The sequence below is a fragment of the Gekko japonicus genome, unplaced genomic scaffold (assembly GCF_001447785.1).
Source record: "Gekko japonicus isolate JY-2015 unplaced genomic scaffold, Gekko_japonicus_V1.1 scaffold78, whole genome shotgun sequence".
In the NCBI taxonomy this organism is placed as follows: domain Eukaryota; kingdom Metazoa; phylum Chordata; class Lepidosauria; order Squamata; family Gekkonidae; genus Gekko; species Gekko japonicus.
Window position 1 is genome coordinate 1349013 of NW_015165236.1, and position 18538 is coordinate 1367550.

Below are 18538 nucleotides of genomic sequence, written 5' to 3' on the forward strand. Positions count from 1 at the left end.
GGACTCTCGTCTGCCTGTCAGGGGTTGCTCAGACACAGCCTCTCGGGCGGGGGTGGGAATCTGGGCCAGCTTCCACTGAGATTCCCCCACACACACACACACAATTGGCGTGTTGTGTGTCTGTTCCAAAGAGGGATGAACACATGGAGTTCACGGCCACAGGAAGTGGCGGCGGCTACAAACATGGGCAGCTTCAAGAGGGAATTGGATAAACATCTGGAGCAGAGGTCCATCAGTGGCTCTTCGCCAGAAGGTATAGATAGAAGGTATAGATACAGAAGGTATAGATAGATGCAACGAACATGAAGTTGAGCAAACCGGAAGGCCTGCCGTGATCTGGTCCATGGGGTCGCAAAGAGTCGGACTCGACTGTGCGACTGCACAACAACAATAGATAGGAGATCTCAGTCTGGGGCAAGTGATGCTCTGTATTCTTGGTGCTGGGGGGGGGCAAGAGTGGGAGGGCTTCTGGTGTCCTGGCCCCACTGCTGGACCTCCTGAGGACACCTGGTATTTTTGGCCACTTTGTGACACAGAGTGTTGGACTGGGTGGGCCATTGGCCTGATCCAACATTGGCTTCTCTTATGTTCTTATAGATAAGCATATGGAGCAGAGGTCCATTAGTGGCTGTTAGCCACAAGGTATAGATAAGAACCCTCAGTCTTGGGCAAGGGATGCTCTGTCTTCTTGGTGCTTGGGGGGGGGGCAACAGTGGGAGGGCTTTTAGTGCCCTGGCCCCACTGCTGGACCGCCTGATGGCACCTGGTATTTTTGGCCACTGTGTGACACGAAGAGTGTTGGACTGGATGGGCCACTGGCCTGATCCAACACTGGCTTCTCTCTTATGTTCTTCCCGCTCACTCCGCCTTTTCTGTTGCTGCTGGTACCCAGCTGACGGATAGGGTCCCTTGCATGTGCATTCATGCATGCAAAGGGCAGGTCTGAGCTGTTAATTTGTGGCAAACAGACCAGGAACCATCAAGAGAATCTCCCCCGTTAGTTGTGATTAGGTCACGATCGGATCTCCTCTGCTACCTGGGACACCCCTGTTCTAACTTGGAATAATCCAGTTTCTGCACTCAGAAGAATATCTGCTCTGCGGTCATTCTGTAAAGATATTTGCATACGTTTTATAAGCCAGTTTGGTGTCGTGGTTAAGAGTGTTGGACATTAATCTGGGGGAACCAGGTTTGATTCCCCACTCCTCCTCCAAATGCAGCTGCTGGTTGACCTTGGGCAAGCCATAGTTCTCTCAGAGCTGCTCTCAACAGAAGTTCTCAGTCAGAGCTCTCCCAGCCCCGCCTACCTCACAGGGTGTCTGTTGTGGGGAGGGGAAGGGAAGGGGATTTTAAGCTCCTCTGAGACTCCGAGTGAAGGGCAGAGGGTATAAATCCAATCTCCTCCTCCACCTCCTCCTTCCATGTGGTGGAGCATACATTTCTGGTCCCACTAGTGGACCTCCTGAGGGCCCCTGGTCTTTTTGGCCACTGCGTGACACAGAGTGTTGGACTGGATGGGCCATTGGCCTGATCCAACATTGGCTTCTCTTATGTTCTAAAGAGAACCAGTTTGGTGTTGTGGTTAAGAGAGGCAGACTCTAATCTGGGAGAACTGGGTTTGATTCCCCACTTCTCCACATGCAGCTGCTGGATGACCTTGGGCCAGTCGCAGTTCTCTCGAGAGCTCTCTCAGCCCCGCCTACCTCACAGGGTGTTGTCTGTTGTGGGGAGGGGAAGGGAAAGGAGTTTGTAAGCTGTCCTGAGACTCTAGGGCGGGGTATAAATCCAATCTCATCGTCGTCTTCTTCTAGCATCATTCAAGTGAATTCTTTTATTTTAATGTTCAAGAAATCTAAAAAACAAAATTGGGCCAGAGCAGTGTGATCAAAAAAGGGAAATTCAGTGGTGTTTGGACTGGTCCCCCCCCCCCAACCTTAGCAGGATAGTTGATCTCCCAGCACCCAGGATTCACCAAGTGGCCTTTCTCTGCCATACTCCGGTAGGAAATTGGGCTGGCAGGGGGCCCAGAGGGTGTTTATTCCTTCACACCCCACCTTTCGCAACAAGGGGCTAAAAGCAGGTTACGGTGCTCACCTCTCCTCCATTTTCTCGTCACAACAACCCTGTGGTGGAGCATGTGACTGGCCCAGGGTAACCCAGCAGGCTCCCTTGGCAGAGCGGGGATTCGAACTGGAGTCTTCCGGATCCTGTTCTGACATGCTAGCCCCAGTGTTCCCTCTAAAGGTGAGTTAGTGTGAGCTAGCTCACAGTTTTGTAGCCTCTGGCTCACACCTTTCTGTCTTAGCTCAGGAAGGAGGGCTCTAGAATAAATTAACTTAAGCCCTGGTCACACGGAGAATTTGCTGCATGAAAGGCACGAATGTCAGGCAGATTTTCGGGGCGCAATCACACCACAACATCTGGGAAGCGTAGCGCACCTGTGGCTAAAGATGCGGAGTGAAAAAGTACCTCAGAAAGTGCAGTAGTATCCAGAAAACGCGGGGCAGGGGTGGGCGTCTGATCGCGGGAGTGCTAGTATCCCGTGGCATCCGGCGCCTGTCCACATCCCATTGCTAACCGGATGTTTTTTGTAAGCACATGTGCACAAACACTGAACTGAAAGCAGTGCTGCTCTGCGGAACTGCGCATGCGCACAAACGTGAAACTTTATGCAACACGTGGTGCGCCTCCACACACTTCCGGGCAAGATTATCTCCAACAGGGATGCAATTTGCTTCCAAGTTTGGGGGGGAATTGTTAAAACTTATAGGGATTGAACGGGCCATGAGTAGCGCTTAAGTGAATCAAACTTTAGAGCAATATTTGCGTTGTTTCACCAATTACTGGCAGGATGATTGGGCAGAATGTCAGCTATGCTGCCATATGGTTTATGGGCCCGGGTTCGCTTTCATGACCTGTGTGCCAGTTGCTGCCGCATTCCTTTCTTTTCGCTTCTCCTCCTTGTTATCTCTGACCTTGTAGCCAGCCTGTGTATTGTCTTCCCATCAATTAACCGTGGGATTAGTTTCGTTTCCCAGCCTCGGCTCGGACTGCCGTGGTCCTCTTTCCCGCCCGCGGGAGTCAGGCCATAGGTGGTGGTGGGTGCTTTCGAATACCCTATGTCTCTCTCAGCTTTCTATGATGAAGGTATTCCTAACAGTGCCTGTGTCTGTGCTACCATGGTGCTAACAATAAAGTAAAACCTTCAAAGAAGCGTGTGCTCTGTTTGACTGTGGGTCCTGACATCGCGCCGCTTCTTTGCCACGCTGCAGCATCGCCGTGTGATCGCCAGCTAACAGCCGAAGCACGGAGACTCAGGGGACCGTGTGATCGGTCTACCCCGCTTTATTTTGCTCTGGGGCAAACAGCCGCGCCTCCCCCCCGCCATGCGTTATCTGGCCCGTGTGACCGGGGCCTTAGTGCGGTAGCCAAATCGCTCGCTCACAACTTCCAACACCAGTAGCTCACAAAATAGAATTTTTGCTCACGAGACTCGGCAGCTTAGAGGGAGCATTGGTTAGCCCACCACACCACGCAGATTCCCTCCAGAGCTTTCTGGAGCTGGTCTTGTTACTTGACCCAAAATTAGAGAGGGACGGAGATGGGGTTGGTCGTGGAAACTGTGTCGAAAGATGGTTCGGTTGAGGCCTCTGTCCTATTCTTCTCTTGGCCTTGAGAGACTGGGGTGGGGGAGATGATACTTGCGTGGGGTTTACACTCCGGCTGCTTACTCAGATTTGAAAGATGTGGCGGTACGAGAAGAGGAACCAGGCAGGAAGCGCTTATCAGAGCTGCCCTGGGATTCCTGGCCGGAGAGACATCTAATAAAGGACCAATATTAAAAACCTAGTTGAAGCTTATAATATACAAACATACATGTGTCCGTGTATTGGCCTTTCTGTTTAGGCCGCTTGAACTTTTTAATGAGGCTCTCCTTGGAGCCTTACATGTTCTTAACTGTCTTTCTAATAAATGCATGTATTTCTGTATATTATAAGTTTCAACCAGGTTTTTAATACTGGCCCTTTATCAGGCTTCTTTCTTACCCTCATGGCTCTTGATTCCAGTGTTTGGGTCAAGTTTGTCTTCCCCCCCCCCTGTGTCTTACTGGCCGGGAGGAGAGCCAGGAGGAACACCGGGTTTCCCCCTCTCTTAAGCACTCCCCCCGTATGTCTTTCCCGTCACCACTGAGACCGAGCGAAGTCGTTGCGGTTCTAAGATTTCAAACCGCTACCTTGAAGAAGAAGAGATTGGATCTATACCCCATGGCCCTTCACTACCCAAAGGAGTCTCAGAGCGGCTTACAAACTCCTTTCCCTTCCCCTCCCCACAACAGACAGACACCCTGGGAGGCAGGCGGGGCTGAGAGAGCTCTGACAGAAACGGCTCTTTTTCCAGAACAGCTCTGAGAGACCTACGGCTTGCCCAAGGTCATCCAGCAGGTGCGAGTGGAGGAGTGGGGGAATCAAACCTGGTTCTAAGATTTCAAACCGCTACCTTAAAGAAGAAGAGATTGGATTGATACCCCATGGCCCTTCACTACCCAAAGAAGTCTCAGAGCGGCTGACAAACTCCTTTCCCTTCTCCTCCCCACAACAGACAGACACCCTGGGAGGTAGGTGGGGCCGAGAGCTCTGACAGAAACTGCTCTTTTTCAAGAACAGCTCTGAGAGAACTACGGCTTGCCCAAGGTCATCCAGCAGGTGCGAGTGGAGGAGCGGGGGAATCAAACCCGGTTCTCCCAGATCAGAGTCCGCACACATAACTACTACACCAAACTGGCTCTCTACTGTGATGGGGTGGAATACCAAAGGGAAAAGAGGAGGGTAGAGGAGATATGGGGGGGGGGCTTTCAAGCGGGGGCAGAATCCTTCTCTCCTCTTTGATGGGGTGCCGAACTCAGACCAGCAGATTCAAGCTGTAAAGGATCAGGAGAAGCATTCTGGAATGGTAACAGTTTGCTGTGAACTCGGGAAGGTTTTTATTGGAAATGCAAAAGTTGAGTTACAGTTGGCTGAAGAACCTATAGTTAATGCATGCATGTAGAAGCCTGATCCTAGGCGTGCTTACTCAGAAGTAAGTCACGATGAGTTCAAGTTACAAGGGATGTTAAAGACCGAACTTCAACATGAATTCTGGTTAAAGCCGTGGAACCCAGAGCAGCTTGAAACCCCAGCAGGCGGAGAGTTTCAGTGAGGTAGCTTGAAAAACCGCGTCTGAGAGCTGACATAAGCCTACGAACGCTTGCTGCGGAGAGGTGGCGTGCTGCTTCTTCCTTGAGAAACTCGCCTGTCTTCCTGCGCTTTCGCAATCAACAAATACTTAAGAGAATTAAAAGCTCTCACTGGCCAACATCCAAACTTTCTTCACAGGTCGGTGCTGGCAGATGTCAATAGTGCCGCTTATTATCTTCTGTGAGAATGAAATATTCGCAAGATGAAAGACTGGGAAAGGAAAACGCCGTCCAAAGCCGTAAAATGAGCTGAGTATTGAAAGTCAACAAGCTTGTGAAATGACTTTTTAAAAATCTAGATACAGCCGGAGCTATTAATATTGAAAGGGAGGGGCTGTGGCTCAGTGGTAGAGCCTCTGCTTGGCATGCAGGAGGTCCCAGGTTCAATCCCCTGCGGCATCTCCAGTGAAAAAGGGACCAGGCAGGAGGTGATGGGGAAGACCTCCGCCTGAGACCCTGGAGAGCTGTCAAGAGGGGCTGTGGCTCAGTGGCAGAGCCTCTGCTTGGCATGCAGAAGGTCCCAGGTTCAATCCCCAGAGGCATCTCCAGTTAAAAAGGACCAGGCATGAGGTGATGTAAAAGACCTCCGTCTGAGACCCCAGAGAGCTGTCAAGAGGGGCTGTGGCTCAGTGGCAGAGCCTCTGCTTGGCATGCAGAAGGTCCCAGGTTCAATCCCCAGCATCTCCAGTTAAAAAGGACCAGGCAGGAGGTGATGGGAAAGACCTCTGCCTGGGACACTGGAGAGCTGCTGCCAGTCTAAGTAGACAATACTGACCTTGAGGGACCAAGGTTCTGATTCAGTAGAAGGCAGCTTCATGCGTTCAATATATAACTTCATTCTGTGCGATAAAATGGATTCCTGCTTTGAGAAATGCATGCTGTAAATTCGCTGCATTGTGGTGAGATTGGACTTCAGAGTTTGCTACTGGGGAGGAAAATGCCTGGCTGCCATCCTGCCCTGCGACATTTGGGCTCTTGGGTCTGCTTCTGGAGAGGTATACGTGACCCCAGCTGAAGACCTTCTTGGGAGGCTGGAAGACTGAGATGCAGCAGAGTGAAGAAATGGGCTGCGGTGGAGGCCCAGCGGCTGCGACCCTTTGGCCTCCCTCGACATGAGGTAGCAAGGACTGTCACTGAGAACCCAGCGTCACCTCCACGGGGAAATGATCACTGACTGCTAGAGCCTGCAAGGAATGACAAACAGGGAAAAAGCTGTGAGCCCTGCAGAGCAGCTTGTGAGATAAGGCCCTTCTGGTGAGAATTACACCTGCATTGTGGAGGGGCCTTGGCTCACTGGCAGAGCCTCTGCTTGGCACGCAGAAGGTCCCAGGTTCAGTCCCCAGCAGCATCTCCAGTTAAAAAGGATCAAGCAGGAGGTGATGGGAAAGACGACCGTGGACAGCTGTAAAGAAGGGCTCAGTGGCAGAGCCTCTGCTTGGCACGCAGAAGGTCCCAGGTTCAGTCCCCAGCAGCATCTCCAGTTAAAAAGGATCAAGCAGGAGGTGATGGGAAAGACGACCGTGGACAGCTGTAAAGAAGGGCTCAGTGGCAGAGCCTCTGCTTGGCACGCAGAAGGTCCCAGGTTCAGTCCCCAGCAGCATCTCCAGTTAAAAAGGATCAAGCAGGAGGTGATGGGAAAGACGACCGTGGACAGCTGTAAAGAAGGGCTCAGTGGCAGAGCCTCTGCTTGGCACGCAGAAGGTCCCAGGTTCAGTCCCCAGCAGCATCTCCAGTTAAAAAGGATCAAGCAGGAGGTGATGGGAAAGACGACCGTGGACAGCTGTAAAGAAGGGCTCAGTGGCAGAGCCTCTGCTTGGCACGCAGAAGGTCCCAGGTTCAGTCCCCAGCAGCATCTCCAGTTAAAAAGGATCAAGCAGGAGGTGATGGGAAAGACGACCGTGGACAGCTGTAAAGAAGGGCTCAGTGGCAGAGCCTCTGCTTGGCATTCAGAAGGTCCCAGGTTCAGTCCCCAGCGTCTCCAGTTAAAAAGGATCAGGCAGGAGGTGATGGGAAAGACCTCCGCCTGAGACCTTGGAGAGCCGCTCCCCATCTGAATAGGCAAGACCGATCTTGATAGATGTTGATGCAGCTTCTTGTGTTCATATGTGTTGTGATGCAGAAATCCGGAGCTACCAGAAGGGGATTTTAACAGCTTCCAGGGATGGTCATGGGGCGATGTGTCAGAGCGAGCAACTGGGAGACCATCTGTATGAAGCCTAGTGGCAGTCACCGAAGGCCCCGGGCTTTGCCCTGTGAACGTGCCCTCCTTGGTGGCAAAATGCCAAGGGGCGATAACAAATATAAGGGTTTTTTTTTGTTTGTATGGGAAGCGTAGAGGAGGAGGGATGCAGAAACCCTCAGTGCCCAACAAAGTTTTTAATTCAGGGTCTAAGCTTTCATATGCATGCACACTTCTTTGCATTAGAATTAAACTTTGTTGGTCTTAAAGATGCCGCTGGGCTCCAACTTTGTTTCAGACCAACACGATGACCCACCTGAATCTGCTTTGAAAAGAAGATCTATCCCTGGCCGGGGCCTTCACTCTTTGCGCTCCTCCGCCCTCCGTTTTCCAAAAGTCTCCTACTTGGCCCTTCCTCCCTTAACTGATTTTTAAAATTACTTTTAACTGATATTGAATTTGAAGCTGTATTGTTTTGTAAGCAACTTTGTACAGTCTGGAGAGGTGGCGTATAAATTCTAAAACCAACACAAGAGCCCTGCTGGATCATACTAAAGGCCCAGCTCTCTGTTTCCCACCGCAGGGCAGCCAGATGCCCTGGAAATGCCCACAGAAGCCAACACGGCCCCTCTTGTTGCCCTCCCGCATGCAACTGGCATTCAGAAGTACACTGCCTTTGAACATGGAGGTTCTATTTGGCCCATATGGCTAGTAGACACTGACAGACCAATTTGTCTAGTAGACATTCCACCAATTTGTCTAATGCCTCCTTGGAGCCATCTGAGTGACCAGCCGTCGCTGCGTCCCGAGTTCCAGGCACTGTTTTTCTGTGCCGTGCAGGAGTGTTTTCCTTTCGCCTAAATCGACTGCCTTCATCCCCTCTCTCGGGAGCTTTTGAATTCTAGGATATGCTTTAATTGCTCGAGCAACGATCAGGAAAGGTAAGGAACGGAAAACTGAAGGAGCCGCTTAAATCAGTGGGCCCCCTCGTGATTTAAACCCATCCCACAACCACCCCCGGAGGAGAGAGACTCGCCTCTTCCTGGCTCAGCTTGAGGGCAGTCTGGAAGTCATACACCTTGGCAGACTCGGGGTCGATCCACTTCCTCAGCCTTGAGCCGCTCACCACGATCCTGGAAGGTAAAGGGGCACAGGTGGAGCACTTCTTTCCAGGTGCGGACCCAGCAGCCAGTTCCCTCATTCAACCAGAACCATAGAGTGGGAAGGGACCTCCGGGGTCATCTAGTCCAACCCCCTGCACAAGGCAGGAAATTCACAAAAACCTCCCCCCCTACACACCCCCAGTGACCCCTGCTCCATGCCCAGAAGAGGGCAAAAGAAAACCTCCAGGATCCCCGGGCTGAACTGGCCTGGAGAAAAGTTGCTTCCTTACCCCAAAATGGTGATCCGCATTTCCCTGGGCGTGTAAGAAATGGCCACAAGAACTAAGCACTGAGGCAACCCTTCCTGCCCTCCCACTCACGATCGGCCTGAGTTCACAGAATCCGCACTGCTGTCAGATGGCCATCGAGCCTCTGTTGAAGAAACCTCCGAAGAAGGAGAGCCCACCACCCCCTCCCGAGAAACCGCTCTGACTGTCAGGAAGTTCTTCCTAATGTTTAGCCAAAAACTCTTCGGATTTCATTTCAACCCCTTGGTTCCGGCCTGACCTTCTGGGGCAACAGAAAACAACTCCGCCCCATCCTCTATAGGACAGCCCTTCAAGGATTTAGAAGATGGTTACCATATCACCTCTCAGTCGTCTCCTCTCCAGGCTAAACATCCCCAGCTCCTTCAACCTTTCCTCACAGGACTTGGGCTCCAGACCCCTCACCATCTTTGTTGCCCTCCTCTGGACACTGCCACCATAGGTTAGAGATGTCAGCGAAGAGCCAGTGGCAGAGACACACCGGTGAACCTCCCGGAGAGGCTCACAGGGCTTGTTGTGGCCCTCAGTCTATCTGCTGCGGAGGTGAGGAGGCTGAACCCCAGAACTGTGTCACTCATTGGACCTTGAATGTTAGGATCAGGGGTCATTTCCTGCAGGAGCACACAGGAGCGGAGCTCCGGCAGTAAAGAGCCCAGGGGGCGGGAACATGCAACAAGCCCCACCCCCTGCTCCCAGCAGCCCTCAGTCAGAGCAAGAAGCAGCCAGGTAAGTTGCAGAGCCCCCCCCTCGCCCCCCCAGTCCAAAATAGTTCAGTGGCACCTTTAAGACCAAGTTTTATTCAGGTACAAGCTCTCCCTCCTCTGCGAGGACAGATCTGCGTGTCCCCCCCCCGCCCAATAGCTAGCAATCCAAAACAGTCCAGTGGAGCCTGAGCGGTGGGTGTTGCCTTCTGACACACTTCCGGTGATGTCAGGGGGTGTGGCATATGCAAACGAGGTATGCTAATGAGCTCCTGCACCTCTTTTTCTACAAAATGACCCCTGGTCAGGATGGGTACCTTTCACCTGTTATTAGGGTTGACAACTCCAGGTTTGGAAATTCCTGGATATTTGGGGGGAAAGTGTGGGGACGGTGAGGGGCTTCAGCGGGGTATAATGCCCTGGAGCCCACCCTCCAAAGAAGCCATTTTCTCCAGGGGAGCTGATCTCTGTTGTCTGGAGACCAATTATAATCCTGGAAGGTCTCCAGCCACCACCTGGAGGGTGGCTACCCTACCTGTCATAGGCACAGTCCGACTGGCCCACGGTGGTGTCTGTGGAGTCCGAGATGAGCCACTTGAAGACCTCGCTGGTGCGCAGGCGGATGGAGGCCCAGTCCTTCTTCGCCACGTAACTGCAGTCGGCGTTGAAGTCTCCGAGAAACATCATGTTCTGCCAAGGGAAGGGGGCAGCCAGGGGGAGGGGGCGTCACGAGGAGAAGCCCTGCTGGGGGACCCGTCTAGGCCGGGGCTGGGTTCCCTGGGCCAGAGAGTTTGCTTAACTCGGATTGGTTTCCCTTTAATCCCACTTCTAGTCAAGGATTTACGGAAGGAGGGGCTGTGGCTCAGTGGAAGTGCCTCTGCTTGGCACGCAGGAGGTCCCAGGTTCAATCCCCGGCAGCATCCCCAGTTAAAAAGGACCAGGCAGGAGGGGATGGGAAAGACCTCCGCCTGAGACCCTGGAGAGCTGTCCAGACGGACTGTGAGTCAATGGCAGAGCCTCCGCTTGCAATGTAGAAGGTCCCAGGTTCAATTCCCAGCATCTCCAGTTAGATAGTACCAGGCAGGAGTTGATGGGAAAGACCTCCGCCTGAGACCCTGGAGAGCTGTCCAGACGGACTGTGAGTCAATGGCAGAGCCTCCGCTTGCAATGTAGAAGGTCCCAGGTTCAATTCCCAGCATCTCCAGTTAGATAGTACCAGGCAGGAGTTGATGGGAAAGACCTCCGCCTGAGACCCTGGAGAGCTGTCCAGACGGACTGTGAGTCAATGGCAGAGCCTCCGCTTGCAATGTAGAAGGTCCCAGGTTCAATTCCCAGCATCTCCAGTTAGATAGTACCAGGCAGGAGTTGATGGGAAAGACCTCCGCCTGAGACCCTGGAGAGCTGTCAGGAGGGGCCGTGGCTCAGTGGCAGAGCCTCTGCTGGGCATGCAGAAGGTCCCAGGTTCAATCCCCAGCAACATCTCCAGTTAAAAGGACCAGTTGATGTGAATGACCTGCCTGAGACCCTGTGGAGCCACTGCCAGTCTGAGTAGACAAGACTGGAAGGGAAGAACCGATGGTCTCATTCAGTCTCATTCAGTCTCAGGAAGCTTCCCGTGTGTTCAAGGTGAGGGCGTCTTCCCCCCCCCCCCAAGGCCTGCCTGCCAGGTTAACCAGGAACTCTCACTGAAGAGTCTCTGCTGTCACCACTAGAGAGCGATCTGTGAATGAGGCAGGGCTGGGGGCGACCGGGGGGGGGGCTGCTTCTCCATCCTCCCCCTGCTTCTCCATCCTCCCCCCCTCCTTAGCCTGGCCACTTACATCCGTCCCCCACTTGTCAATGACCTTCAGGTAAACGTCGTAGAGGGCGTCTATTTCGGCCACGGCCTCACTCGGAGGCGTGTGAAGCGGCACCAGGATCAGCGGGTCTCCCTCTGTGAGACAGAACCAGAGTTGGCAGACGGCACCCTCGCGTTCCCCGTGCCCCAGAAGGCATGCAGGGGCAGGGGCACCCACCCCAGGCCCTCCGGACTCCCCGCCTGCCCTCCTGCCACGTTTTGCCCTCCTGTGCCTTCCCCCGGCCACTGAGGCCGAGTCCTGGCACTTCACGGAGGAGCAGGAAGGAAGGAAGGAAGGAAGGAAGGAAGGAAGGAAGGAAGGAAGGAAGGAAGGAAGGAAGGAAGGAAGGAAGGAAGGGGGTCCCTGCCCCTTGGCTCACTTGAGCCGGGAACGGAGAACTTCACGATGAAGGGGGCTCTGCTGAAGGCGTCGTTGTGGTTGGGGTACTGGTACTGGGCCTCGGGAGAGACGCTCTCTGTCCTGGAGAGAAAGCAGAGGAACAGAAGGCACGGCCATGTTAGAGCTGGACCAAAAGAGTGGCTCCCCGACATTGGGAAAAGGTTGTGGCATCTGTCTGGCGTATGGGACTCCCACTGTGGAACTGCTGTTGTAGGGAAGCAGAAGCATCGGGCTGGGAGGGGGGCGGTCAAGGGCTTGGGCTCTCTGAGCAAGGGGTGTCCCTTGCCTCCGCAGCTGGTGCCCCTGCTGGCTGGTGCCAGGGGGAAGAGGTGCCGGGCGACGAAGGGATGCCAATCACCTCCTGTGTCGCTGAGATCTGCCTGCCAGCTGAATCCCCCCTGGGTTGCTGCCTGGGGGTGGCTGGGTCCAAGAACTGACCCTGCTCCCATCCAGGGGGACCCCTACAGCTCAAGCTAATTGTCTCATATGAAGCTGCCTCATACCGAATCAGACCGTCAAGGTTGGTCTCATCGACTCAGGCTCGTAGGAGCTCTCCAGGGTCTCAGGCAGGTCATTCACATCACCTGGTCCTTTGAACTGGAGATGCTGCTGGGGACTGAACCTGGGACCTTCTGCCTGCCAAGCAGAGGCTGTTCCACTGAGCCACAGCCTCTCTTGACAGCTCTCCAGGGTCTCAGGTGTAGAGGTCCTTCCCATCACCTCCCGCCTGGTCCTTTTTAACTGGAGATGCCGGGGACTGAACCTGGGACCTTCTGCCTGCCAAGCAGAGGCTGTTCCACTGAGCCACGGCCCCTCTTGACAGCTCTCCAGGGTCTCAGGCAGAGGTCTTTCCCATCACCTCCTGCCTGGTCCTTTTTAACTGGAGATGCTGCCAGGGACTGAATCTGGGACCTTCTGCATGCCAAGCGGAGGCTCTGCCACTGAGCCACGGCCCCTCTCTTTCCCATCACCTCCTTCCTTGTCCTTTTTAACTGAAGATGCCGGTAACTGAACCCGGGACCTTCTCTCCCACTGAAGATGCCGGTAACTGAACCTGGGACCTTCTGCATGCCGAGCAAAGGCTCTGCCACTGAGCCACAGCCCCTCTTGCCAGCTCTCCAGGGTCTCAGGTGTAGAGGTCTTTCCCATCCCCTCCTGCCTGGTCTTTTTCAAGGGAGCGGCTGAGGACTGATCCTGGGACCTTCTGGGTGCCAAGCAGAGGCTCTGGCACTGACCCACCCTCCCCCCACTTTGCAGTATTTACAATCACTGCCTTTTGCTGTTATTGGTGGGAGTGTAGAGTACCCTGAACCAAGCTGAGTTACTTGGGGGAAGAATGGTTTAAGTGCTTTGCCCCAGCGAAATAAATTTACTCTCGAGTAAGTGGCCGCAGGGGTCCAGCCAAAGTTGATTCCGTACCTGTAGATGAAGAGGTACATCTCCTTGTATTTCTCCCGACCCAGCGGCTCACTGATAATGTAGTCATAGGAGTTCTTGGAGGCCCTGCATGGCGAGAGGGAGAACGTGGGCAGGGGGCAGCGCCAGTGCTGGCGGGGCGCAACTCCCTTCCCTGGCACAACAGACCAGCTCACCTCCCACAGCTGCTGAGCTATGGGCCAATCTCCTTCCCATGGGCCAACCACCCTTCCAACGCAAGTCAGGCCTGACCAGGTGCCTTCTTGCCACGAGGTCGGCATATTTGCCCAGGGAAGCACGCCGTGCCCTGCCTGGAGATAGGAGCTGCCACGGAGAGGGGCCGAGAGAGAGAAGCCCCACTGGCCAAATATCCTCTCAGACCCAAAGGACCCCCCGTTTGCCCTCAACTGTCTCTTTCTTCTTCAGGAGCCACATGGGTTTTCTTTCCCCGCTGTTCTACTCGGTTTCAGAAGTTCTCCTCCTCGTTAAGGAAGAATTTCCTAATAGTTAACCAAAGAGGAAGCTCTAACCATTTGCCGGCTCAGAGCCAAGGGCTGCTTCCTCTCCTAAGAGCCTTTCTGGGCTCTGTTCTCCTCGGTTCGGAGGCAACCGCGCAATCTGCATCCAAGCCGAGGGGTGTGGGCCTACTCCGGAGGGAGCTGTTTGGGGCTCAAGCCAAGACCCCCCCCCCCCGGTTCGCAGAAATCCCAAGGAAACAATATGGAGGGTCCAGGTTTGCATACAAGGAGATTTGAATAAGCAATGATCCGGCTTACAGAAATAGCCGACTGAGCTTCCATGCGCTGGGTTTCAAAGGCACACGCGCCCAGCAGAACTTAGCCAGACCTCGAGATGAAATGTGTAGCTAAAACTAAGAAGAGAAGTGATTGGATTTATACCCCACCCTTCACTCGGAGTCTCAGAGCGGCTTACAAACTCCTTTCCGTCCCCCTCCCCGCAACAGACACCCTGGGAGGTCGGTGGGGCTGAGAGAGCTCTGACAGAAACTCCTCTTTTTCAAGGACAGCTCTGAGAGAACTATGGCTTGCCCAAGGTCATCCAGCCAGGTGCAAGTGGAGGAGTGGGGAATCAAACCCGGTTCTCACAGATTAGAGTCCGCACACTTAACCACGACACCACACTTGTACCCTCATTGCGGGCTCTGAATAATCAAGGTACCCCAAATAGTAGGATGAGCCTGGTGTCTAGTGGGGAGAGGAAACAACCCAGGCTTCCTGGCTAAGAGCCGCTAACAAGCACCAGAGAGAGGAATGTTCTTTTGGGAGCGACCTGCTGGCCGCCTCCTCACAGAACCCAAGCACCAGCCTGTAACAAAGATGGAGTTACTGAGGCCATACAGGAGCTTGAAAGGGACAACGGAACTCGCAATTTGGGATTTCATTTTAGTGGGGCGGGCAGGCCAGATGGCCAGGGAGGATGCTTGGATGAAGAAAGGGTGGAAGTACTCAGTAAGTAAAGGTAAAGGTTTCAACTGCTTGAAAGCCAGTCGAATCCGACTCTAGGGGGCGGTGCTCATCTCCGTTTCCAAGCCGAAGAGCCAGCGCTGTCCAAAGACGTTTCCGTGGTCATGACTGAACACCGAGGTGCACAGAACACTGTTCCCTTCCCACCAAAACGGTATCTATTTATGTACTTACAATGTCTTGCTTTCGAACTGCTAGGCTGGCAGGAGCTGGGGCCAGAGACGGGAGCTCACTCCGTCATGCGGCATTCGGGTCTCGAACTGCCAAGCTACAGACCTTCCGGTCTGCAGCTCAGCGTTTTAACCTCTGAGCCACCATGGCCCCTAAGGTTCTCAGTAAAAAGGTAAAAGTAAAGGTTCCCTTGCTCGAAAGCCAGTCGAATCCGACTCTAGGGTTGCGGTGCTCATCTCCGTTTCAAAGAGCCAGCGCTGTCTGAAGACATTTTCGTTGTCATGTGGCTGGCATGACTAAACACCAAGGTGCACGGAACGCTGTGACCTTCCCACCAAAGTGGTACCTATTGATCTACTTGCAATTTCTTGCTTTCAAACTGCTAGGTTGGCAAGAGCTGGAACTAGAGATGGGAGCTCACTCCATCATGCGGCACCCGGGTCTCGAACTGCTGAACTACTGACCTTCCACAGCCTGCAGTTCAGCGTCTTAAGCACTTGAGCCATCGCAGCTCCTCAAGGTTCTCAGTACTACCACCCAAAATGGAGTGAGAGAAGAAAGGCACACGCATTGCCAGTGGTGAATGGAACAGTATGCAGTCTCTTGACCGAAGATCATGTACACACAGTAGAAAAGGCTGAACATCACATGCACAAGCAACTCTGGCTAATGGACTCATTCTGATTCTTCCTCAGATTTCTGTGAAGAGCTTCACTGTGAGCGAAGAGGTGCTACCGGTGACAACGGAGTCCCTATTCAAGTCCACAAGCGGATGAGTGCCCAACAGAGGGATTTGGGTCCCATCAGAAAATCACAAAGGCTTAATCTGAATCTTTGTGAAGGCCGGCCTCTGCAAACCTCTCTGACGCCACTACCAGGAGCAGAAATGTTGTTCATTCTTGGCAATGTGGACGTACGGAACTGCCGTCAAGTCTCGACTGACCTACAGCAACCCCAGCGAGGGGCTTTCCAGGCAAGTGGGAAGCAGAGGTGGTTGGCCCTGGCCTTCCTCTGCAGAGCCTGCCTTGGTGGCCCCCCATCCAAAAGCACTGGCCCTGCTTAACTTCCAAGATCTGATAAGATCGGGCTACACCATGCCCCCCCTCCCCTCCATTATACACTTGTGCATTTTCTCTCCGTCCTTTTCTGGGGGCTGTACAAGTTCGCATATTTGGCTGGAACAGACTGTGTGTGGTGCAGACTCCAGGCTTAAGCAAGACGCAGGTGGGAGAAGGGCCTCGTGCTGCACTTCTGCCTGCCCCTCCCGCAATTTCACTTGGTGTACCGGTTGAGCTTTTGCCTGCCTGTCCCACAGTAAGAACGTAAGAGAAGCCAGTGTTGGATCAGGCCAATGCCCCATCCAGTCCAGCACTCTGGGTCACATAGTGGCCAGAAATACCAGGTGCCCTCAGGAGGTCCACCAGTGGGGCCAGAACTCCAGAAGCCCTCGTATTAACCCTAACACCAAGCCCCAGAAAGACAGAGCATCACTTGCCCCAGGCATAAGAAGATAAGAGAAGCCATGTTGGATCAGGCCAGTGGCCCCTCCAGTCCCACACTCTGTGTCACACAGTGGCCAAAAATACCAGGGGTCATCAGGAGGTCCAGCAGTGGGGCCAGGACACTAGAAGCCCTCCCACTGTTGCCCCCCCTCCCACAAGCCCCAAGAAGACAGAGCATTACTACCCCAGGCATAAGAGCATAAGAGAAGCCATGTTGGATCAGGCCAGTGGCCCCTCCAGTCCAGCACTCTGTGTCACACAGTGGCCAAAACCCCAGGGGCCACCAGGAGGTCCACCGGTAGCAGGGCCAGAACTCCAGAAGCCCTCCCACTGTGGCCCCCCAAGCACCAAGAAGACAGAGCATCACTTGCCCCAGGCATAAGAAGATAAGAGAAGCCAATGCTGGATCAGGCCAATGGCCCATCCAGTCCAACACTCTGGGTCACACAGTGGCCAAAAATACCAGGGGCCCTCAGGAGGTCCAGCAGTGGGGCCAGGACACTAAAGCCCTCCCACTGTTGCCCTCCCCCCAAGCACCAAGAATACAGAGCATCCCTGCCCCAGACAGAGTGTTCCCTCTATCCCTTGTGGCGAAGAGCCACTGGTGGACCTCTGCTCCAGATGCTTATCCAATCCCCTCTTGAACCTGTCTATGCTTGTAGCCGCCACCACTTCCTGCAGCAGTGAATTCCATGTGTTCTTTGCTCGTTGGCTGAAGAAGTACTTCTTTTTACCTGTTCTAATCTCACTTGGTGTACCTGTTGAGTTTCTGCCTGTTCCTTCTGCAGTTTTCCACGGTACACCAGTTGAACTTCTGCCCACCCCTCCCTCAGGGTCCTTTGGCGCACCTGTTGGGCTTCTGCCCGCCCCTCCCAACATGTCCTTTGGCGCACCTGTTGAGCTGCTCCATCAAGGTAGTGACAGCGCTGAGATCCGAGTCGCGCACCTCTTGCACCAGGGCGATGTCGTAGCGGGAGAGGATCTGGAATGAGCAAACGTCCTGTTCAGGGACTAGCACTGGATTAGTGTGCAGGGGTGTGTGTGTGTTTGTGTGCTATTTTTTATGCGTGTTTTAGTATCTCCCCTCCTTCCCTCCAGGGAGCCCACGGCAGCCAGCACATTTCTCTCCTCCTCCGTGTTGTCCTGACAACACCCCTGTGAGGTAGGTGAGGCTGAGAGGGAACTGCTGGCCCCAGGTTGCCCAGTGACGTGGGGATTCGAATCTGGGTCTCCGTCGTCCTAACCGACCCTTTAAGCACTAATGCTGTTTCACCCTGGCCACCGCAGTGTCTTCTGTCTGCCTCACCATTTCCAGGATGGGAGTGTGACCTACAGTTACCAACCTCCAGATGGGGCCAGAATATCTCCCTGAATTACAGATGACCCCCAGACTATAGAGGTCAGTTCCCCTGGGGGAAATGGATGCACTGGAGGGTGGACTCTGTGGTGCGTTGTATTTTGCTGAGGTCCATCCCCTCCCCAAAACCCACCCTCTCCAGGTTTGTCTCCCAAATCTCCAGGAAGTTGGCAACCCTATTTATTTATTTATTTATTGAATTGGATTTGCCAGGCCGCCCTTCCCTGCAAGCAGGGCTCAGGGCGGCTCACAACAGAGTAAAATACAATAAGCAGGGGTCATTTCCTGCAGGAGCGCACAGGAGCGGAGCTCCGGCAGTAAAGAGCCCAGGGGGCGGGCACATGCAACAAGCCCCACCCCCTGCTCCCAGCAGCCCTCAGTCAGAGCAAGAAGCAGCCAGGTATGTTGCACAGCCCCCTCCCATAGATAGCAATCCAAAACGGATAGATAGCAATCCAAAACAATCTCCCTCCTCTGCCAGGGCAGAGCTGCACGTACCGTCCCCCCAATGGCTAGCCAACCAAAACAGTCCAGTGGAGCCTGAGCGGTGGGTGTTGCCTCCTGACACACTTCCGGTGATGTCAGGGGGCGTGGCATATGCAAATAAGTTATGCTAATGAGTTCTGCTAATGAGCTCCTGCGCCTCTTTTTCTACGAAATGACCCCTGACAATAAGTGATTTGAATTAAAACCAACACTGAAATTACGTAAAAGCAATCAATAAATAAGACAATGGTGGAAAGAGGTGTCAGCTGGATTCTCCCTTCTGGCCTGTAGACTGAGGCCCCCTGGAGAGGTGCCGGATGCCTTTCCCACCCTCTTCGGGGGG

At 53.8% G+C, this 18538-nt stretch overlaps 1 protein-coding gene across 1 annotated transcript in view; it reads right to left on the reverse strand.

Moving 5' to 3' along the window:
* Positions 1-6018: 6018 nt before the first annotated feature.
* The window catches only part of DNASE1L2 (deoxyribonuclease I-like 2), a 16536-nt gene continuing 4016 nt past the window's right edge, over positions 6019-18538 (reverse strand). Inside the window, exons 3-9 of the mRNA XM_015409926.1 lie at positions 17246-17334; positions 13199-13282; positions 11760-11860; positions 11363-11475; positions 10078-10232; positions 8449-8545; positions 6019-6417 (exon numbers count right to left, since the gene is read on the reverse strand). Of these exons, the coding sequence (XP_015265412.1) occupies positions 6364-6417; positions 8449-8545; positions 10078-10232; positions 11363-11475; positions 11760-11860; positions 13199-13282; positions 17246-17334 (693 nt within the window). The 3' untranslated portion in view covers positions 6019-6363. The remainder of the gene's footprint in view (positions 6418-8448; positions 8546-10077; positions 10233-11362; positions 11476-11759; positions 11861-13198; positions 13283-17245; positions 17335-18538) is intronic.